General features: G+C 39.9%; 1 protein-coding gene across 1 annotated transcript in view; it reads right to left on the bottom strand.

Moving 5' to 3' along the window:
• The window catches only part of SLC25A21 (solute carrier family 25 member 21), a 188804-nt gene extending 177118 nt beyond the window's left edge, over positions 1 to 11686 (bottom strand). Inside the window, exon 1 of the mRNA XM_056851857.1 lies at positions 11573 to 11686. Within this exon, the coding sequence (XP_056707835.1) occupies positions 11573 to 11686 (114 nt within the window). The remainder of the gene's footprint in view (positions 1 to 11572) is intronic.
• Positions 11687 to 24144: the final 12458 nt, after the last annotated feature.

Raw genomic sequence — 24144 nt, 5'->3', positions numbered from 1 at the left:
ACGCGCCTGGGCCCGGCGGCGGCGGTGATGGAGGTAAGTTCCCCCCTCCCTCCTCCCTCCTCCCTCTTCCCTCCTCCCCCCTCTACCGTATTGACCCGCGTATAAGCCGAGTTCGGCTTTTTCAGCCCTTTTTTTGAGCTGAAAAACTCGGCTTATACGCGAGTATATACGGTATATTAATGTGCAACTTCCCCTTTGCAAACTATTCAAAATAATCAGTAACTTAAACTTCAAGCTTTGTAGCTTATTCATACAAAACTATGCATTTGTCAGGGCTGCAGATTTAGCAGCCATCATTCATTTACACTTTCAATAAATGCCATGTCATAAAGAACTCTGAAGGAAAACAAACAGAATATTTGAGCTAATGCATTAAGTCAATATTAATTTGTTGTCAGAAATTTTCACAATGTGCAAGGCCTGAAGAAATAAGGTCAAACAAACAAAGGAAGGAACAAAAAAGGGGAAAACATTAAGGGTTTGTATAAATACAGATAGGTATTTTCAGTGAAATTATTATAATATATATGTGCAAATACATTTCTGCACACAGATATGCTACATTGGATATGCAAAAATCTGTTGCACAGGAGGTGGAGAATTTTTCCCAATAACTATCCATGGCTACTAGTCAAAATGGATGCTAGTCATGATGCATACCTATTCTCTCCAGTATCAGAGGAGCATGCCTATTATATTAGGTGCTGTGGAACAGAGGCAGGACAGTGCTGCTGTAATCGTCTTGTTTGTGGGCTTCCTAGAGGCATCTGGTTGGCCACTGTGTGACCAGACTGATGGACTTGATGGGCCTTGGTCTGATCCAGCATGGCTTTTCTTATGTTCTCAACACTGTAACAAGTGCACATCTTCAAGTAACACACCACATCATCCATAAGTGGTACTCTAGGTACCTATTTGAATTTTTTTTTAAAGCATTGTTTATCCACAGAAACCATGGAACATATCAGCCTGCCATCTGCCGGATTTCTTAATCAAGACAAACAGTCATTAAAACATGACTATGACTTCTAAATAACTAGTAAATTTCACATAAAAAGGTAAAATAAGAAAAATTATTTGATATGGCATGAAAAAGTGTTGTCAGTCTTCAAATGTCACAGTATCTGAAATCTGATGGAAATCTGAACTAACTAAATCTAAAAACTCTTTGTAATGTTAATCAGAAGATACCAAGATAGACTGAAACTTCTCTACTGAATGGAAAGTTTTAGAAAATAGAAGATTACAAATCCATACATATAGAATGTGCTCAAAGTGGATATTGAAAAGTAAAAACAATAACATAAATAGACAGTTCTGTCAATCTTAACTGTCAGCTAATTCACTCGTAGGAGCCCTGTGGCGCAGAGTGGTAAGCTGCAGTACTGCAGTCCCAAGCTCTGCTCACAACCTGAGTTCGATCCCAGCGGGAGTCAGTTACAGGTAGCTGGCTCAAGGTTGACTCAGTCTTCCATCCTTCTGAGGTCGGTAAAATGAGTACCCAGCTTGCTGGGGGTAAAGTGTAGATGACTGGGGAAGGCACTGGCAAACCACCCCGTAAACAAAGTCTGCCTAGGAAATATCAGGATGTGACATCACCCCATGGGTCAAGAGTGACCCGGTGCTTGCACAGGGGACCTTTACCTTTATAATTCACTCATGCAAACTGGCCATGCCTTCACTCACAGTGTGAACCTAAGTAGAGTTACACCCTTCTAAGACCTTTGAAATCAATAGATTTCAGTTGGAATCAAATAAAGTAACTCTGCTTAGGATTCCACTTGCTGCCTTTCCATAATCAAGTTTGCTTGAGCACAAAGTGAACTGTGTTGTCCATGGATACAGCTAGAAGGCACTTCTGTGAATGAAGCAACTAAAAAAGTTCTGCCATGACCACAAACGTACCTGCATTCTAACCCCAGACAAAAACTCCTTGTGTGCGGACACCCAGTACTTGAGCAAAAAAAGGCTAAAGCTTCAACTCTGTGGGCACTTAGCAAAGCAGTGAGCTCCAACGGACATGGGGCCATTACTGAAACAGGCATAGGACTGTACTGCTAGCTTTAAAACCCCTTTCTGAAAGTTTACCCCTACCTGCAGTCTAAAGCAGTTCAGCCCTCCCCTCCTGGCTGGGCTGCCCTAAAATCAGCTTTCAGAGGAAGCACAGTCTTCGGTTTATAAATGCATTAACATTAAAGATATCCTTCTATCTCACTTCCTCTACAGTTTCACATGCTGTCCTGAAACCCATGTCAGCAGAACCCAAAGAGCTGCAGAGAGATCTCAAAATATCCTTACTGTTATGCTAATCCGTCTTATTTTGCTGCCCTTTCATTGGCTACCAAAGTAAGGTAGGGCTGTTGCCAAAAAGGCCACCTGATCCCAATCAAAGAGTTGTGCTGAAGGATCACTTTCAACCCTTGCATGCAAGGAATAGCCTGGATGAGACCTTGTCCTTGACTGATGCCCAGCCTCTCCTGGCTTCTCTGCAAGCAATGAGGCCAAGGGTTAAACTAAAATAAAAACCAAACATCTGAGCAAAATGATATTCCTGCAACCTTGGCGAAATGATATTCCTGCAACAATGCATAGATACAAAATGTTGGTAAGCCGTGTCAGTACACATCCAATTGTTGATTTCCAGATGGATGTTTCAGTGCTTGAGCCTCTCTGCTTGCAGCTGCAACTATGAACATGATGTGAGATTACACAGGCAGGTTTTCTTCCTCTTAAATTGCCATACCGCTGGACTGCTAAGGCATTTTCCTTATTCCCTTCTACAGCAAACTTTAACAGTAAGTTTCCCTTCTCCTGGAGAAAAAGAATTCCTTCTTTTTGACACATGTGTACATGCATACTCACAAAGTGGGGAAAAGGTGGAAATACAGAGCTCATTCAATGGAACTTTATAGACAACTATCGAAAATGAAACTGGAGATGTACAAGGGGGAGAAATGTCTTATAAGAAGTACGATCTTTACAAACATTACAGTGGCCATTTCCTTAAGTAAAAAAACACTGATGCTCATGCAGCAGAAATGTAAAAGACTACAGTGAGCCCAGGAGAACTTGCAGTTTTGAGCACAACCGTACTTTATTTTATACTGCAGGACTTGATAGTTGCTGCATTTTATATATCTTGCTATTAACAGTCTTGAATTGATAGCCCAAAGATATTTTCTACAGTCATTTTCTACACAGCTCCCATGACTGCTACATGGAAAACTGTATTATGTACCCATAAAAGCCTTTTTACTGTGTCAATCTGAATGTGTTTTAGCTTCAAAGATAAGAAAAATTACAAAATATGTTGATTGGTATTAATGAAATATCTTGCATTGCTTTCAAAAATACCTAGGCTTAGATTTAGGCAGATGGAGTTAAATACTAGGAGTAGGATTGCTAAGGCTTTAGCATGCCTGAACTTTGAGCCTTTTAAGGCAGGGCTTGGTGATATCATGATGAGGGACCTATTGATGTCAAATTACATAGCAGTACTAATGACAGTGTTTCCACACGCCATTGGGAATTGTGCCACACATGTGCATAGTCACAGCCATGCGACTTTGGAGACTATTCACCACATACAATTTGTTTTAATTAAAAACATTCAAAAGAACATGTAAATCAACTTTACACTAACTATAAAATTTGATTGAGCTGTTCCTGCAGGAGTATTGCCACCAGTCTCCAAATTACATTGTTCAGTAATTACCACAAGAAGGCAGGCATAGAAGTCTTAAAAGAAGCTCTCAAGTGTGTGGGTTATCTGATAGTCCTGAAATTTCAACTTGCCTCTCAGAGAACCAGCTCCAAAACCTGAGTCACTGGGCCAAATCTTATGACCTGGCAACCACGACCAGGAAGACCCCCACTAAGAATGCCTGTCTACATATCGTGCCTGGTGTTCTTGGTTGATTTATGGACAACACTATCAGTCAAGAATCCAGGGGCACACGCCTCATTTCTCTAGGCCCAGCACAAACGTGGAACATGCCATCTAGGTTTGCCAGCTCCGGGTTGGGACTCCCTGGATATTTTGTGGGTGGAGCCAGAGAAGGGCAGGGTTTGATGAGGGGAGGGACTTCAATGGGGTATGATGCCATAGAGTCCACTTTCCAAAGTGGCCATTTTCCCCAGGTGAACTGATCTCTGTCGCCTGGAGATCAGTTGTAACAGTGGGAGACCTCTAGCCGCCACCTGAAGGTTGGCAGCCCTAATGCCACCTTATTTCAGTATAGATGTGTGATCACATGAGTCATAAAAGAAACAAAATCTGTTTTATGTCTGTGAGTGGGCTAGTAGGCATTAGCAGAAAAATCAGTCTGGTATATTAAGATAGTCAATGACCAACAGTGCAATCCTATGCAGAGTTACTCAAGTCTCAGCCCTCTGAAATCAATGGGCTTAGCCAAGAGTTACTGTACACAGGATTACACTAGACTGATGGGCTAAATCCTCAAGATGTTTGGCAACTATAATGCTGACAGATATAAAAAGGATCTTCCCATTGCGTGCCTTTCTTGTTGAATACCATGTTATGGAAACAGGTGTTGACAGCAATACTATTTTGTGTTATTTTAGCCTTCACTGGTTTCCCATGCATTTTCACCACTCCCATTTGCTGGCAATATATCATGAAAAAGTTTCAGCAGAAATGTACCATGAGTGGTGCGCGAACTGTGAGATGTCAGCATGCAGAGCCATATCAAGAATTAGCCCGTCTTTTGGCAGTCAAACCTTCACTGGCAGAAAACCAGCTTCAGGCAACGTCTTACAAAAAGGAGGCTCTTACTTTGGAGGCCAAAATTGCTTAAAGACTAGAAAATTCTGAAATCCCAGGGAAAACATAGTTGGCAACATTGACGCAATAGATTCACAACTTTCCTGCCCTCAGGGCTATTGCACAAGTGAAGGTTTTTTTTTTTTTTAAGGTGCCTATCTAAATCATTTTTAGACCCAAAAATGTCAAGTGTGACTGTGAGAAACTGATTTTTGAAAAAACATGTATCATGAATATACATTTGTCAGAGAGATGGGATCAGGTGCAGCACCCTGTTGAATACACACTTGGTATTCTGAACACAAATGAAGCTTACTTAGAGAGTCAGGCCACTGATCTATCAAGATCACTCTTGACTGGTAGCAGTTTTCCATAACCTTCTCCCCGCCACTACTTGATTCATTAAACTAAAGATGTTGGGGATTGTATCTGGGACATTCTGCAATCACAGTAGATGCTCTACCACTGAGCCATGGCCCTCCCCTAAATCCAGGGATTGTTAACATGTTATGTTCAATGCATCATTTATCTGAGCCTAGTTCAAAGTTGTAACATGGACCACCACACTCATATCATTGCATTCCATGCTTACAACCTCATGAGTCATGAAAGAATTTCTTTAAAAATTTCGGAAGTGACATAAACAAACCCATCATGATAAAAGGCTTGAACTCAGGATGAACACTCCTGGATCACTGGGTCCCATTAAACTGTACTCATTCCCTGTCTCCACATGGTTGGACTGTGGTAATATGTAAAACAGCCCTGAGATTAGCTTCTCTGTCAACAAGATAACCACTGAATTAAAACCAAATGTCCTTCCTTTGTGCAAGCAGTTTTAGCTTTCTAATGGATGTCCTCATCTGGAGGCTTCCTTGATCCCAAGATGTTCTACAATATTAACTTTTTTTTCTGAATCAAATTATAGAAAAAAGAACTCTCACTTTAGGATTTTTAGTTTCCCTCGTCTTTGCTTTATATTAACCTCTTTTTATCAAGATTGTAAAAGATAAAGGGAAGAACACTGTGGCAACTTCTGATAACTATATGTTAAAGGTAAAGGTCCCCTGTGCAAGCACTGGGTCATTCCTGACCCATGGGGTGACATCACATCCCAACGTTTACAAGGCAGACTTTGTTTACGGGGTGGTTTGCCAGTGCCTTCCCCAGTAATCTTCCCTTTACCCCCAGCAAGCTGGATACTCATTTTACCGACCTAGGAAGGATGGAAGGCTGAGTCAACCTTGAACTGGCTACCTGAAACCAACTTCTGTTGGGATTGAACTCAGGTCGTGAGCAGAGCTTGGACTGCAGTACTGCAGCTTACCACTCTGCGCCACGGGGCTCTTGACTATATGTTAGCTCATTCAATATCTTAAGAGTCCTATTTTGAGTCTCAGATGTTTTGTGAAGAAGATGTTGGTTTTTATATGCCAATTTTCTCTACCTTTTAAGGAGAATTAAACTGGCTTACAATCTACTTTCCTTCCTCTACCCACAACAGACACATTGTGAGGTAGGTGAAGCTGACAGAGCTTGAAGAGAACTGTGACTTGCACAAGGTCACCCAGTTGTCTTCATGTGGAGGAGTGGGGAATCAAACCAGGTTCTCCATATTAGAGTCCACCTCTCCAAACCACCACTCTTAACCACTACACCACGCTGGGTCTGGTGGTGAGCCAGGAGAGTGCTGGACTGCATGGTGCTGGCATTGCATCTGCAGAGTGGCTAGAAGCATGCAATGTACACCAATGCCATTGTCCTAAATCCCCAAATGGTCATTACTAATTACTCTCCATGAAATACACCTACACAATGCTACCTGATGGAGTCTTGGCACAGCAAGAGATCTTCCCCTGCCACACTTACTGCCAGCAGCCAAGGGGAGCTTCTCCTGTGCTTGCCCTACTTCTGCAAATCATATTTATCAATCAATTAATTAATTCTCATTGCTTTTCATGAACTTTCCTTTTGAGAAAAGGAATTAAGAACCAAGATGTCAGTCTACACACAGCTTACAGTATTGATAAAAGCCCTTCCATTAGTTTTAACAAGTGAAACTTGGCAACTGTCCTTGAAAGAACATGAGAGGACTGTGAGTCAGTAAGGAATCACCATCTAAACATCTTCTAACACATATCCAGGAGCCATAAAACATTGTGAGTTCATTCTTTAGAGAGAGAAAACAAACAAACAGCGATTCTGTAGAATTTGGAGCAACTTCAAACATTACCTGCCAAAGGAATATGGAATGTAGTTGAAAAGGTAGAGAACAAATAAACAACGGGTGTTTTAATTTTTCCCTTAATGCTAGCAGAAGGAAAGAACTGTGCCTCTTTCTTCAAACTTGAAAATTAGGAAATGTTCGTACTAGAAAAGAGTTTAGAATTAACATCTTGTAAAACTTACATCATGTCACTTACACCAAATGTAGGCTATTCATATCAAAACATATCACTTTTGCAGGCTCAAAGGCTTGATAAGATGAATGTGAAGTCCTTCTATGGGGTGAAATACAGTTTTATTTAATATTGACCTGATTTAACATTTAGTCCGGAAAGGGACAGTCCATACATATTTTAAATAAACAAATAAACATTGGTCTAGTCTCATGGTAGATTCCTGTGAAATAATTTCAAAACTGTGATTAATCAATCCATTATCTATCATTGTTACTCTTAGGAAGTTTTCCAGTCCTCATAGGCCAAGTTTCCTCCTACTGCTTGAGACTTTTTCTCCTTGTCCCCCCTCAGTTAAACCTTGGAAATAATTTATTCTTCACCTCCCCCTGTTGAAGTGTTTTAGACTAGAAGCCTGCAGCCAAAGAACTGGCTGGTTAATTCAAACCAATATGTAACATTCACTCTCCCTTGGGGATCTCAGGTCACAATGCCACAGTGATAGAAGAAACACAGATGGCAGAATTCTCCAGTCAGTCTAGATTTGGCAAGGCAACTACTTTTTAAATTCACTTTCTTTTGACCAGTTTCCTCAGTACTCCTATCTCACCTTTTACAGTACATAGCCTGTTCTAAACTGAAGTACTGTAATAAGCATCTTGGATTAGAGCTCCTTCTTGTCTCACTTCTGTCCCCCTCGGCATTCTTCCTCCTTCAGCATTCTTGTCCCTACATCCCAGGATCTTTTTCTAGTCTTTGGCTTGCCCATGTTGATGGTTTTGGTCACAGACATACAGACAACTTCTCCATCCCCATAGAAGAAGAACGCCAAAATGCTTTGTTCCCTTAGCTACGAAACATTCCATGCCATCACCAGTGCCAGAAGTTTAACCCCCACAAGCACAATACAATACCCATACTTTCAACCATGACTCACCAATCTTTTCTGAAGTAAACAGATTCAATGGTATACATAATACAGGCTTTTACACGTTTTTTAAAGCATTTGTTTAAAAATTTATCTGCCCTAATATTTCAAAATCAGGACAGATAATAATTTAAAAAAAATTCTTGGGAAGACATCCAGAGACTATCTTTGGTATACCTCCATGGGCCAAATGTACAAGACTCAAGCTTTGAGAGCTTATTTGTGCCAGTCCTGTTCATATTCATGTGAAAAACACTTGCAAGATATCTAATTTTTTTTGCCATGAGCTTCTTGTTTGTAGTCTCCTGTGGCTAACACCCAAGAGGTTTACCATCCCATCCCATCATATAACAGTTTGACACTCACAAGCAAATGTGGTTAGCAACAGATTCTGACTCAGAGCCTTTTGAATGAACTGCTTTCATTCAACTAGTATTTTATTGCATTCTTCTGCACTGGACATAAATTAAGATCACAGCCATACTGGCATGACTGAAACAATTCTAGAGAAAATATGAACTTCTGCATTGGACTCAAAATAGTGTGGGACCCACAGCTGAAGTTAACAGAGTGGCCCGGTGCAAAGCTCTGAGTAATAGTCCCAACCTCATCTGTGAAAACAAAAAGAATAACACTGGAAGATCTCTCAGAGATGCTGTGAAGATTAATGAGATGATTAGCATTTTGTACACTTGAGTGTACAGCATGAATGAAGCATTACTGTTTCCATTTCTCATCTCCAGCCTCATCATAGAGCCTGAAAACAGAGATCATTTAAGCGTGTTTTAACGTATTGATGGCAGCTATTCACAAAATTCTTGTTTAATTCAAATGGTTTGCAAACCAGACCAAGTTTCTCAGTTGTATACAGAGAAAATCTGACAACTCAGTGAGCTGTTATGCATGTCCTATTTTTGATGGATTTATTGCCATATGAGATTGCAACTTTTAAAATGTTCTGCATGTTTTTGAGTCCATCCTGAAGTTGGTTCAGGCTTCATTCATGATTTTCCTGTTTCTTCCCTGAGTGGTTATGCCGCAAACTTTCCTTTTAAAGTGAGACCTAATTGGATTGACTCTATGTACAAAAAGATTTTCCTGAACTTGTTGTCTATGCAAATGCCCCATGGAATCCACTGTGCTAATCCATGCCCCCCTATCTTACATGTCACCTCCCCCTTCCATTTGCCATGTATACAATGTACTAATGTTAGTTCATTGGTTTGCTGATCTGTCGTGAAGCCAAGTGCCCTTGTAACTGAGACTGAGTTAACTAAATGATGCTTCTCCTGCAAAGCTTTTCTCCCTGCCGAGCTGCTCTCCTCTCCTCCCCTCTCCACATAAAAAATGCTAGCACACCAATTTTTATCCTTTATGTAGTGCATTAAAGCCCATTCCGAAAAGTAATGGGCTGAAAGTGCACAGGAGGTGGCATGACCCCGCCCGCCAGCAAAAGTGTTCTCTTATTTCATGATAAGAGGCACTTATGCTGGCGGCGGGAGCAGCGTCTGGGCACCACAGAGCTGCTCACTACTCCCTCAATGCCTCAGTCTCTTTGGGACCTAAATCCCAGAAGAGAAATGTGGCGCTGGCTTGGGGGGGGGCATTCCTAGGGGTGGAGCTGATGTTAGTCAGCTTCCTAAGGCCCTCCAGCCTGGGAATGCCCCCTCCAGCAACAGAGTTGCTGCGCCAGGTTTTTCCTGGCACAGCCTCACTGTTTCTTTGAGAGGAAAGGCTCCATTTTCAATTTTTAAAGTTTAAAAAGGCTTTTTAAAGCCTTGCAGTGGCCTGGGAACCTCTTTGGAGGTGTCGCGGTGGCTCCTCGTCTATCCTGTCCCCGGCCACCACAAGTAGGGTTGCCAGGTCCATCTTTGCCACCGGGGGGAGGTTTTTGGGACGGAGCCTGAGGAGGGTGGGGTTTGGGGAGGGGTGGGACTTCAATGCCATAGAGTCCAATTGCCAAAGCGGCCATTTTCTCCAGCCGAACTGATCTCTATCGGCTGGAGATCAGTTGTAATAGCAGGAGATCTCCAGCTAGTACCTGGAGGTTCAGACAATGGCTATATATAACTCTATAGTAAGTATTTTTAAATGATCCACAAAGGCTACAAGGCCACTGTTACATAAAAATTACACTGGTTCTATAAGGAGTACAAAAAGTACAGTAACAATCATTCCAATAAATGCGATCTTCTCTGAAGGATGGTGCACAGTGATGATGCTTAGGGAAACGATCGTTTCACAGTTCTTCATCAGTCCCATTCAGTCATCATGTTTGCACACTTATTCCTTAATTTTAGCCTCAGTAGCTTCAATACAGTCTTCAGTAATGATTATTCTTCTTAATAGGTATAACTGCAACCCCATACAATGTTTTAGTTCCAATATTTCCACAATGAATATCCATTCACAGGTTGCACCAACAGATTCACCTTTCCTCTGTTCCCAACTGGTGTAATTTTTATGTAACAGTGGCCTTGTAGCCTTTGTGGATCATTGAAATATACTTACTATAGAGTTATATATAGCCATTGTCTGTGCTTAGTTACTAACCTTAGGTATTGGTACAGAGGTCTCCTTTTGAATTGCTAAGTACCTGGAGGTTGGCAACCCTAGCCACAAGGCTCAGGAATGGGCTGTTCGTGTTGGTTCGTTGGTTTGTTGTTGAGCTCTGAACATGCGCCCTTGTATAGAAATTACTGTTTTAACTAATCCTTTTAAAGAGCTGCAAGCGATGCCTCTCTCACACTTGGGGAAGATGGTAGATCCCCAAAGGATGCTCACATGTTCTTTTCTCCCCATTTACCCCCCTTCCCCTCACAAAAGAAGTTTAAATCCCTTTCATAGGGCACTCTGCTTTTATCTTATCTATAGTGTGTATCATTGTTAGAACGCATGCACAATTTTTTTTAAAGGGTGGGATGGGTTTCTGACGCTGCCTATGATGACATTAATGACATGTGCGTGGACGTACACAGCAAGAAAGATCACCCCCCCCCCCCGAATGCCAGAATCCATGCAGAGCAGAGAAAAAACCCAAGCCTACTGCAGGGGAAACTGAGAAGTGCAGATGGATCGTGGCAAAGCCGATCTTGAGGTTTACTGCTGGACCCTGCCCAAAATCAGGAACTAGGGAACATGCGGAACAGGCCAGGCAAAGGTAAAAAAGTAGGTTATTCTTTTTCTGGTAAGTTGGCTATTCTTCTAGCAATAGACAAATAATCCCTCTCTCTGTCATTTCTTAAAATCTTTCTCCCTGAGGTGGTTGGTATTAAATGCTCATTGGAAGCCCCAGCATGCTACCACAAAACACTAATGTGCTTGCACAACCCTTCTTCCAAAAGCAGAAAGTCTACTCCCTGTTCAGAGAATCTTAATTTGAACATTTCACTGCCGTGGGTCCTGTTTCTGGCAGAAAAGCAGGTTTACAGCGCATTCCTGAAATGTGCTGGCAGCACTTACCATAATCCTTAGGAGGCTGGGGCCCACAGCGCCAGCGCCTGGAAGGTGCACACCGGCATTAGTGGCCCCAGCGCTGGCGTGCGGGCCCGGCTGTCGGTCCCCAGCCACCGCCATGGCAGCGCCGGGCCCGGACACCGCTGCAGCCTCCTGCCGGCCTCTGGCTGCCGGTACAGGCTGTGGCGGCGAGCCGCAAGGCGTTTCGGTGCCCCGGGAGGCGTTCCCAGGGAGTAACGGCACCAGCCGGGGTCAACGTTAGTCGGCCTCCTGAGCCCTTTCGGCTCAGGAACGCCCCCCTTTTTTTGTTGAGATACGCCAGCTTTTTGCTGGCATATCTCCCGTGCAACCCTCATAGGGTTGAACGGGTTTTTTGTGTCAGGTAGTTGCCTCTGGGTTGCTTCCTAAGCCCGGCGCAGGCATTCCTTTCAGGCATGTGCTGTAAAAGTATTTAAAATAAACATTTAAAAGCTGTCTGTGCACCACCACACTGTGCAAAGCCAGCACTTTTGCTTTCAGTCGATGTTATTTATTTACAAAGAGGTGTGAATAGTGGTATGGCCCCTTTCCCCACACCAGTTGTGTGTGAAGGATATCACTTGCCTGCGGATCAGAACTCATGCAAGTAGAGCACTACAGATAAAATGTAGTCCACTAGAAGGCCCTTCTTACAATGATTATATACTCTTATAGGTGTGTAATAAGAAAATATATTACTAGTCAGATAAATTATTCAGTGAAGATTGACTCTCAAAAAAAATTTCTTGGGAGGGGGCAAATAATTGTTATAATTTAAGGGGACTACTTTTTCTTTAAAAAAAAAGGTGTCTGCAGCATGTAATTTTATAGCATCCAAGACAACTGAATGCCAGTTGTTAAAAAGCAGAATTTATAGTCAACCATTCCGAGTAAGCAGATATAAAAACAGTTGTGAAAACAACCTCATACTTTGTCACATGCCTTTAACTACCTTTTAAAATAACTAATGGAAAACACACTTAAAACTTCTCTGTGACTGAAATTGTAAAAAATTTGGCTTTTAAGTATAAAACAACATGGAGACTTTTGGAACTGCTCTCTTTCTTTGACATGAGGAAAGAGAGCAATATATCAACACTCGTATGGTAAAGCCGACAGGATGAACTAATGAGGCCCATCTGTATAAAAAGCATAAAAGAAAGACGATAGATCAGTTCTTGAATTCCCAAATAGAGTCTATTTAAGGAGATAGCATCAAGGAACTAGTAATCCGCAGAGACATTTAACCTCTTCATAATATTTGGATAGATCTAATATGATAAAGACCTGGCTTTAAAGAAAGGCGGTTGAGTACTGAATTAGATATTTTTAAATCAACAACTAGGAAAACAGTTTGAGATACCAATTGGTTTTTTAAAATTAAAATAACAATTATTTTAAAATCTGTAAGCCACTTTGCCCTAACCTGGATGACCCAGGTTAGCCTGATATCATGAGATCTCAGAAGCTAAGCAGGGTTGGCCCTGGTTAATATTTGGATGGGAGACCACCAAGGAATTCCAGGGTCTTTACACAGATGAAGGTAATGGCAAACCATCTCTGAACATCTTTGCCTTTAAAACCCCACGGGGTTGCCATAAGTCAGCTGTGACATGACAGCAAAAAAACCAAAACAGAAACACTTTGAGGACTCTTTGGTAAGTAAATAAATAAATTATTAAATGACGTAAATAAAAATAAATGAAATGTAAAATCTAGTTTACCATCTAAAATTGCTGAAAGCCTATGCAAATATCCAATAAATAATTCAAACATTCATCAGAAATTATAATGAGATGTGCCACTTCAAAATGTTGATAGGGAAAATCACATACTGGAGTGCTCCCACATGTTCAAGTACACAGAATCAGCTAGCATTATCCAGGAGAAAGCTACATTTGAGTAGAAAGGAGTAATCAAACATGAAACCCCCTTGTATTCTTAGATTGCACAGTCCCATGGGGACTGGATTTGCACATTATCAGTTACTGAACTGATGCTTAGGCACTGTATTTTATCGTGGGAAATTACTCAATCAAAATACTCTCTCTACTTCTCTACTTCCAGACATCACTAGGTGATCTAAAATGGCTCTTCTGACTGAGTTTGTAATGTATAAATGAAACTATTAATGTTTCATGTTTAAGTTCCAAGTGGAAAACATGTGGGCTACTGGTGGATTCAGAAGAGATGCTCCCCTAAGGAACCTGATAATGTGAGGAGAAACCTTGCCCCTTCTTTGCTCTCACTATGGCGGAGATGGCTGCTACCTGACATTTAAAGGTGCTAGTAGTCAAGCCCTTATCCAGCCTCAACTGAAGGAATCCCAAAACATTTCCTGTTTTGACCTTAAGGGGAATTATTTTCCTCTCCTCACACCTGAACCAGAAGATTTGCCAGGTGTTATTATGCACTGTTTGCAGACTTCCTTCTGGAGGCAATTATGGTGGTGATTGTCTGAGCACAGTAGCCTGTTTCCCTCAATTGCTGCCCTCCATGCTGTCAACTTTAACAGGTCCAGCTGAGGATGGAGGATGGGACCCTGGAAGATTCAGACCCTCCTGTTGGGGATCCAACAAGGGGGTCTAGAAGACCATCTCACTAGGTCCTGTAACTAGGGTTGCCAGACCCCCGTTGGGAGTGGGAGTTCCCGAAATTTTGGCACCCTCCTTCCAGCGCCAGAAACAGACTGGCAACCAGAGCAGATCTTTAAGCACAATGGTAATATGAATTCTGTATTCAGCTCCTGACAAGTAGCCTGGCCACTGCATTTTGGCCCAACTGACATGAAAATTGCTATAACTGGCATAACATCTGAAACTGATAAAAGATGCTACATGCCACACAGCAGACCTACTACACCCCCAACCAGAGGCCAGCAGCACCACTGAACTATGGAATTACTCCTTCAGGGGGACTGCATCAGGGGGACTGCATTGGCTGACTCCTCAGTCCTCAAGGGGTTTTGGCCCTGACCAACAGCACTGCAGTTCTGTCTGGGTGTAGTTTCAGTTTGTTGGCCATCATCCATCCCATTACATTCTCCAAGCACCTGTTCAAGGCTTCCACAGACTCACCTTACTCAGCTGAGAATTGGAGCAAGGTGTCAGCAGGGTATTGTCAGCAGGGTATCGCTGACACCTCACTCCAACCTGCAGGCAAACTTTCCCAGCAGTTTCATGTAGATGTTAAATAAATAGCTTGATGGACAAGATGGACCCCTGCAGGAAGTAAACATTAATGATATGGGGTTGAACAGCAGTCGAGCACAGTGCCCCCCACCAAACCCTCCTCAGAAAGATGTCTGAATATTTACACAGTAACATGGTCAACAACTATAATAACCACCTCAGTTTCTGCTCTGAGAGTAGTTCAAAAGATATGCTAGAGAATATCACCACTCCAGCCTGAAACATTTGTATTTTGCCACGGGTTGTAAGAATTGGCTGCTACTGTTCTCAAGAGTGAAACTATGATTCATATATTATGTTTTGGAACTCTCTTAACTTTGCTGTGCCAAACATTTTAAAATTTTGAACCTTCATAATTTGAGAAGCAAATTACGTGCAAGCAAATTACAATGCAAACAGAAGAGTGATTGGACATCCCTCATTGCGACAGTCAGAGGGGATAAACAGTTCTGTTCCTCTTGCCAGGCAAAATCCAGACATTCCAGAAAATGGATAATCCACAGAACGATCCTAAGCAGTTCTATTCAGAGACCTACTCGGGTCTCCTCAGTAGGGCTTACTCCCAGGAACACGTTCTTACGACTGCACTGATACTTGTCTTAAATTTGATGGTTGACATATAAGTGTAGTCTTCTCTGTGTTCCCTTTCTAGGTGGCTTTGGACAGCCATAACATTTCCTACCAGCCTGTTGCCAGGATAAAAGAAAATAATAGAATGAATACCACTCTAAACTCATAGTAGCAAGGAGGAGATATAAATGAAAAAAATGAAATATCCCATAAATTATGTATCAAATTTTCACTTGTCCACAGCTTTTTACACACATTAACTTAGTACATGGATTGGAAAGTTTTAAATAGCAAGTACCCAATTTATTTTTAATCTGCATTATTTAATTCAGTGATTAGTTGGCTTAAGATTTCCTTCTTGCACTAAGAGCTGTATCTGTTGAAACTCTGAAGTATCAGTTTCTAAAATGTTTTCCATCTTCTCAGTTCACAAGCCATGAATCACACCAGATAAAGACCAGATAGCCACACCACAGACAACCCATACCAGTGGGTTACCGAACACCAAAGTAAATCTGTGTCTCCCTTTCCCAAGCTGAATCACAAACAGTCCTCACCCTTCTATGATCCTTCTTCAAATAATTCCTTCCTTTATGTGAGGTACACTTCCTGAAAGTAACAAATAAGCTTGACTTGATGAGTTATCATCTCATTAAGACTTGTGAAACTGCTAAATGGATTGGAATGCTTCTTTTAAGAAAACTTTCCTCTTTCTGCCTAGCCAGTTCTGATGTTTTCATTCTGTTGTTACTTCCATGGTCTTTAATGGACAGGCAAATTAAGTCATAAGAATTCTGCTTTAGCTTACTAGTGAAGTTTGGAAATATCTTGAATACAGTTATAGGAAGCAGATCAGTTCGAAACAAGAGATGTACTTTCAAAGGAACGTGACGTTTCAGGGTTGACAACAAATGATTTAAAAAGGCATCACAAATGCTTAAAGTCGTTACTTGTTTGTGATGCTACACAAATATGACATGGTCAGCTTTATTTTTGCTTTAAGAAAAATACTGTTTGAATTATAATGTTATAAAACTTGAAAACATAATAGTAGGGTTTGCTACATTGATTTAAGCAAAAGAAGAAAGAATTCAAATTAAAGAAAACTTAGAGTAACAAGCTAATTTTATTATTATTGTGGCTTCCTTGTTTGTAATATTTTTAACAATTGCCCAAAATCCTGCTGTTACCACTTAGGCATATGAAGAAGTAAACTTTTAAAATTAAGCATCTACATTTTTCTGAATTATTCCTAATGGAAATACTAGAAAAAGGGAAAAAATTGTGTGTGGGAGGAAACAGGCACAAATCCATCTTTGGAACCATTCGTCAACATTTTAAACATAGAATACACATTTTCAATTTAATCCTAAACAGTGTTATACTCTTCTAAATCCACTGAAGTCAATGGGCTTATTAGAGTGTAATTCTGTTTAAGGGTACTCAGTTTGCAACCTATGCATGCATCTGAATCCATGGAATCTCATTTTTTGAAACTGAAATTTCTTCCAAGTAATTGTACTTAGCTGTAGTGTTTTGGTTCACTATAAACATATACAATCTTTAAAAAAAAAACATATTCTATAAATTGGTTCTAAAGAATCACTAACAGTGTTCTGCCCATGGAACAGATTTTCCCCATATCCTGATGTCTTCTGAAGACACCTGAAACACTTCTCTTGAGGGTCAGGGGATCTTCAGGGATAATGTGGGATGCAGTAAGAGGGCTGCCTACTCATGGGGAAAGTTTGCGGAGAACGTGGGGACCCTAATCCTATGCAAGTTGAAGAGCCTTCTACCTGCCCAAAAACTACTTTGAATTCTACACACTGACTTCTACAAAGCTACACAAGCATATGGATCTATCTAGTATTTTTACTTGAATGATTAAAACAAATATGCCATACACAGTTGCATACAGTACTAAGAGGACTAAGGGCAAAATTAAATTCAATCTGTAATTGCTACAAATGACTATTCCCAATATAATTACCAAATAACAAAAGAAAAATTGTATATATTATGAATATGAGGGGGGGAGGGGAAACCTGTTAACTTACTAAACACTTTTAAAAAAAAACCTCCAAGCATAGATACAAAGCCTCTGTGTCCCTATAGGAGAATCACTACTTTCTACTTCATGTTGTGCAGTTTCTCAGACTTTACCCTTATTATTTCATTTTGCATCATCACATCAGTGGTTCAGTCAGGTTAACCATTTTGAAACTAAAAGACTTCAACAAAACAACAACACAACTATTTATTTTTAATTTACAAAACAGTGCATGCATTTCACTTTTAGAAAAACAGCAGCAACAAAAACCCAGACAAGAACAGCATATTCACTATGTATTTTGTTTCCCCCCTCCACATTGTGTATCACATACTAGATGTATCCTCTTTACTATGGGCTTCCTTCCCATTTTGTATTTTTTTTTCCTGTACGACTATATTAATTTCTTGTTGTCTTATTGAAAGAATCTAGTGGAAAGAAATAGAGCTTTCATTTGGGATTCCTCAAGTCTAGCTGTTATTTTACTAAATGATTGAAAAGCAACTTAATAGTGATTGCACTCCTGGCCTGGTCCTGTTTTACTGAGGTCAATGGAAGTTGGCCTCTTATGAAATAAAAATGTCCCAGTGCGGTGTAAAAGGAAACCATGGGAAAAGAGATGTTTTTCATGGCAAAAATAGAAGTGTTTTAATAGGAAAAGAATTGTTTTGATGCAGTTTGGTTTAGTCCTTCTCAACTTAGAGCTTGACAACTATCTCAGTTGCTTTATCTACAAATGCATCTTGAACTTTCAGGCAGTCCTCTGTTGGAAGCGAGTAGCGTTCACTCACTGTCCGTAATGATTTACCATGTATGTACAAAGTGGTTCTTATGATACGTAATGGACATTCAGGAGGTTGGCTGGGGCAATCTGAAAATTGCCAGAGACACATCTAATTAGGTTTAGGAAATCACATTAATCTGAGCAGATGCTGTTCCCACTAAAACAGTGCCACAACAGAAAAATGGAAGCCTTAGACTGAGGCTCCTATAAAATGAAATCCTGTTGAGACGGACAGTGCTGCTGTTAATGCTCTGTATTGACTGTCTCCTCCTTTATATATTTGTTTGCAATGGCTTGCCGAAAGCCTGTGCTGTTTCATTGTGTACCCAATAAAATGCTGCTGCTGTTTTTGGAAAGTCAGTGGACATTTTTTACGCCCTGGCTTCTATGCTCCTTTTGCACCTGGACACTTGATTTTCCCCCCCTCTCACCTGCGTAAAAGGGCAAAATAGTGGAGTCATTTGGGGACAGTCCTTGTCTACTCTCAGAATAGCAACTTGTTCATGGCTCAGACTGGAAATAGAATTAGAACACAACAGCTCCTATGATTAAAAAAACTAGATTCCTGATCCCAGTTAGATCTGGAGTGTACATAACATACATAGTGAGATTATTATTTCCACAATTGGCCCTGGGGAAGTGTCCAGCTTGGCCAAAGTTTGCTACCATCACCCCCTACTTAATTGCTTCATTACATCATATTTTCATCATTTCACACAATCCTGGGGGTCATAATAACTTATGAGAGGGACACAGCAAACCTCAAATAAAAATACACAATAAAAGGAAGCTCAAATTCATTTTTATCTATTTCCAGTTTTTTAAAGCAGATAATGCAATATGTTCTTGCTTAGAAACATTTCAGCATAGGGATATTCTAGAATAAGAAGTGCCTTATGTTTTCCAGCTTTGTTGCTGTCACTTCTTTCAACATAATTTTCAAAAAACCATTTATTAATCACATGCATCTAATTTAGTTTAGTTATATTTATACTTCGAATGGGGCAATTAGCTTGACACTCAGACTCAGAGTATATTTGCATTGCATTCCACCACGTAAAACAATTTCCTCCTTAGATCTAACACATCCTGAATGCTACTAACCAAAAGAAAATGTCAGATTTTCCGGGACAAAAATATTATAATTTGTGTATATATTCCAACGCTACACATGGGAACACAATCCACTCTCATTATCTAACTGTAACACACACACATACACACAGAGGATGCAAAAAACATGTCATTATGTATATGCTAACCTGTACAATACTGGGATGACTTTTCAGGTAAGAGTAATTACAAGTGTGTGAAAAAACCCTTTAATTTAAGATGGCTAAAACAACACATTCAGTTTTCTAACTAGTTAGCATTTACTGTTATTGTAGTTTGTAATCTTCATAGCAGACGTTAGAAAACCTGCTCTGTGTAAGCATACTTTAGGGAATCAGAATACCCATGGCATAGAAGAAAGTTGCCCTGCTGCATGGTTCAGGTATTCTAAAACCTAGCTCAGAGATTCCGACTGATCAAGATTAGTTTACATGCCCTTGTCTCTATACAGCATATGAGGAATGCTGGAATCTGATCACGGGTATTCTTTTGGTGCGATTGGTGGGATAAGGAACTGGCCAACCACCTTCACAAAGTGTGGTGTGCTTTATCCAGTTGTTTTCTTTAAAGAGATTATTCCCTTTCAGAGAGGAGCTTGACTTCAAAACCAATTATATCCAATGGCTCATTAGACTTTTGTTGCTGACAATCCAATGCAAGTTTTTACGTATCAAAATTTTAGTTACAGTGAATATTTAAAATGAATATTTATTTTATAAATTATTTGTATTAAAATGTTTGAATTTGAAGATATCCATGCCTTCTCTTTTCCTTTTATCTACGGGCAAAAGCATATTTTTAACACATGTGGGGTGAAAATTAATTGCAGCAAAAGGAAAGACTTTACACTCTAGTGGTATTTTTTTTCCCTGGAAGTATTGGATTCACAGCCCAATCCTATGCCAGAAACAAATCGCACTGAGGTTAATGGGGCATACTTCCAAGGCATTGAATATAGGGTTGCAGCTGTAATCATAAACACACAAAACAGAGATTTCTGGAAAATATGACAATAATAACCAGCGCTTTTCTGTGGCGGTACTCACTGGTACTGAGTACTGGCACCTTGGGGCGGGGGGGGGGGGTCTCCCAAGTCCTAAGGGAGAAATTGTGCAAGCTTGTATATGAGTAATGACACCTAGGTTAAAAAACAAAACAAAGGAAACACTGATAACTCTATCAACATACTTCCTACACTAATAACTAAATAAATCCAAAAAAGAGCATCTACTTTTAATGTTACTTTCTTCAGAAGGAAATTAAACATCTACACAGATATGTAATAATTGCCCATATTTTATTTAAGCAACCTATTTATGATTGTATCCCAATTTTTCAGTTGCAATTTAATGTCTTAAATTACAACATTAGCAGTGCAATCCTAAACAGAGTTACACCCATCTTCAATCCACTGAAGTCAATGGGCTTAGAAGTGTGCAATTCTGTTGAGGATTGCAGTGAAACCCTATGCAAAATGACAGAACATTTTTAACGAAGCCTATGCTCCTTTCTGTCCAATATGCCATGCATGTGTAGTTGTAACTCCTTCGCCGTGCACAGTCCAGGAATCTTGAGTCTGTCCCTCTGCTGAGGGGCTATCACATTTACTCAGCGTTGTTTTGTTACCGTGAGCTGAAAGTTTTTTTTCTCCCTGACAAATGTGATATTTTTTCAATTAAAACATTGGTACTGAATAAGCGGTGGGACTGCAGATATGTGTCGTGATCACGACATCAATGCTGCCTGGCGTACGAAGAATGAGAGATGACAATTTCCTTATGCTATGTCATTTTATGGGTTTTGGTTTTATTTTAACAACTTTGACATTTTTTAGATTTACGTTTTTGCTTAGCTCTTTTACAGTGCAATCCTAAGCGGAGTCATACCCTTCTTAACCTCAGTGGCCTTAGAAGGGTGTAACTTGGGTGAGGACTGCACTGTTAAAATAGCGCATTCTCCTTTTAGCACCAGAAAAAACACTACTCTGGTGTGTTTTTTTAAGCGTTGAATATCCCCTTCTTATCCATTACCTGTAAACAAGTTATGATGCTGTTGTCTGTAAACAGGAAACTTACAAGACTATTCCACAAGGCTAAAAAAGGGGCTCACACTACCGATCACCTGAAGTTCAGTTAATGCATGCCATATGTTGAACCAAAAATACCATGAAAAGCACTTGGGCATTATATAATAGCACGGCTTATCATTACACACCGTGAAACTAAACAATGTGTTATGTATATTTGCTGTTGGACATGAGTGCACGTATCACACACGTGCACACATCCAGCTGCTGGCCTAAGTGTGTGTGTGCACTGTTCCACATTGCATTTACATTAACTTGTTAAAAGATGTAATTATAAAATGCCCATCGCTGGTGCTCCTTTTCGGAATACAGGATAGACACAGAGAGGCTTGATAATCCTATACTCCTACATTTTTGCCATTGAAAAATGCCACTCCCAAGATGTGTTTACTGCCGCTGGGAAAACCTCATGCTCATTTTTAGAGCAAAGAAAACAGAAGGGGGAAAGGGAGTGAATCCATTTTCCCCTACAGTGTTCTCTCCTCCCAAAAGCAGACCCAGCAGTTACATTGGGAAAAGAAAGGACAAGTCTTTTAAAATCATCATGGAACTGCACATTCATCAATGGTTTGCTACAATATTTGATTTTTAACTTAAATTACTACTATAATGGTAATGAAATTATTATTTAAAAATATTAAACATAGGACTGTATAAAGAAAAATAATTGTCTAAATTAAATTCCTAGCAGTACTGGAATATGCACAAAATACTAGACTGATGATTCAACAACAACAAAAAACCTCTTGCATATTTGTGACGCATACAAGTATTTGTAATCTCTGTAACTTCATGTAATTGGCAAGAATACTTATTTTACCAATATATAATATAAACACTCTCACACTGTGAGCAGCTTGTCATATTATACACTATGACTTTGTGTTTATGTGATCATAATCCTCTACAGGGTGAGTAACCCTTCTATGAATAGTGGCAGTAAAGTACAGTGGGTGGTTCCCTTTTCCACTGATGACGGAGCCTTCTTCCAACACAAGGAGCTTTCACCAGTGCAAGTCAAGGCACTATTCCACTCATGGAAAGCTCCACAATTAGCAGAACAGATCCACAGAATTAAGCATATGATTTTGCAGGAATAAGACCTTAAGTATTATGTTAACCCAATAAAACTACCCCACCCCCATACACAATTTACAGCTTCAACATACAAATTCATGGAAAGTTTTCACATACAGTTCAACAGAAATAAGGTAGTTTCATTAACTTTCCAAGCAATCAAAAACCAAGTTAACTACTTTTCAACAAAAACATTTTAAATAAATTAATTATCCTAGTTAGGTATCTAACACTATAAACATGCTTTTAAATAAATAATTTTTAAAATGAAAGATTAAAAGATAATTGCATTTTGGTCTTGCTTATAATGTTAATTTTATATAGTATTTGTATTTTTACAAAGAGTTGAATTTATTCACCATTGCTCTCAGAAACTTGTGCTCACATGTACAGTACAAGCACTCTACATTTCTTACCTTAAGCATTGTTCCTGTTCACTATTATATCCCATTATTGACAGTTTTGCTATTGGTCTGCAATAATAATGGTTCAAAAATGGTCTTTTGGAAAAAGGAAGAAGGGACTTTGTTTTGTTCTGAAGATCTAGTGTGTGAGCCATCTAGAAACAGTTTTGAGAGAAATATTTCTCCAGAGTCATAAGAAAGCTAAAGATAATTCCCATACACACATTACATAATATTTATTTATCTGGACAAAACACATTCAACAAGCTTTTGTTCAATGTTACCTTTTTTCTTTTACTTGCATTACCTTTGTCTCCTACTAAAAAGGTAAAAGGGTTGTAGTGTCACCTAGTGGATAAAGGTAGAAGAAATATCTACCTAGCATTTAATTTCTGCAGTTTAAGAAAGTTCAAAATATACTACATATCAAATTAATGTCTGCATAGAAGCGATTAAACAGCAAGTGAAAATTTATGTAGTCATTTATACTATGACTACATTGCAATTTCATTAGTTGATACCTTTACCTTAAAAGTATGTTTTAGATGTTCAATACAAAATGCAAAATATGAACCTACATTTCAATGAGATAATAGTATATTGTGTGGAGTTGCTGGCATTTTATTTTATTAACAAAAATCCATCCAGACCCTCTACCAGTGGCAGTACTCAAGATGGCTTACCATAAATCCATGAACAACCATAAAAAGGGAAGAACAGCAGCAAATTAGAAAGAATTCAGAACCACCAGAAGTTACCAAAACAAGAGCATACAGACTCAGAGAACTAGCTAACTAGTGTAGTTTAGTGGTTAAGATTGGTGGACTCTAATCTGGAGAATCGGGTTTGTTTTCCCTGCTCCTCCACAAGAAGCCTGCTGGGTGACCTTGGGCCAGTCACAGTTCTCTCAGAACTCTCTCAACCCCACCTACCTCACAAGGTGTCTGTTATGGGGAGGAGAAGGGAAGGTGATGTAAACCGCTTTGAGACTCCTTAAAGGTAGAGAAAAGCAGGGTACAAAAACCAACTCTTCTTCTTTTGTTGTCAAAATGAAAGTATTGAACATCCACAGCTCAGTTAAACAAGACTTCATTTACTGACAAAAATATTTCAAAGATGGAGTCAGACAAGCAAACCTCATGAGGGAGTTCCTTAATTGGGCCATAACCTCAGAAAAGGCCATCTCCACTGTAAACACCCACTTAAACTCCAAAGATTAGCCATGTAATCCCACTTTCCAATTTCCAACTGGCCCATCGGCATTTCTTCGCACTCCACACAA

This window comes from Euleptes europaea, chromosome 6, assembly GCF_029931775.1.
Source record: "Euleptes europaea isolate rEulEur1 chromosome 6, rEulEur1.hap1, whole genome shotgun sequence".
Lineage (NCBI taxonomy): Eukaryota > Metazoa > Chordata > Lepidosauria > Squamata > Sphaerodactylidae > Euleptes > Euleptes europaea.
The sequence above is the reverse complement of the archived record's forward strand: the minus strand, read 5'-3'. Positions and strand labels throughout refer to the sequence as shown.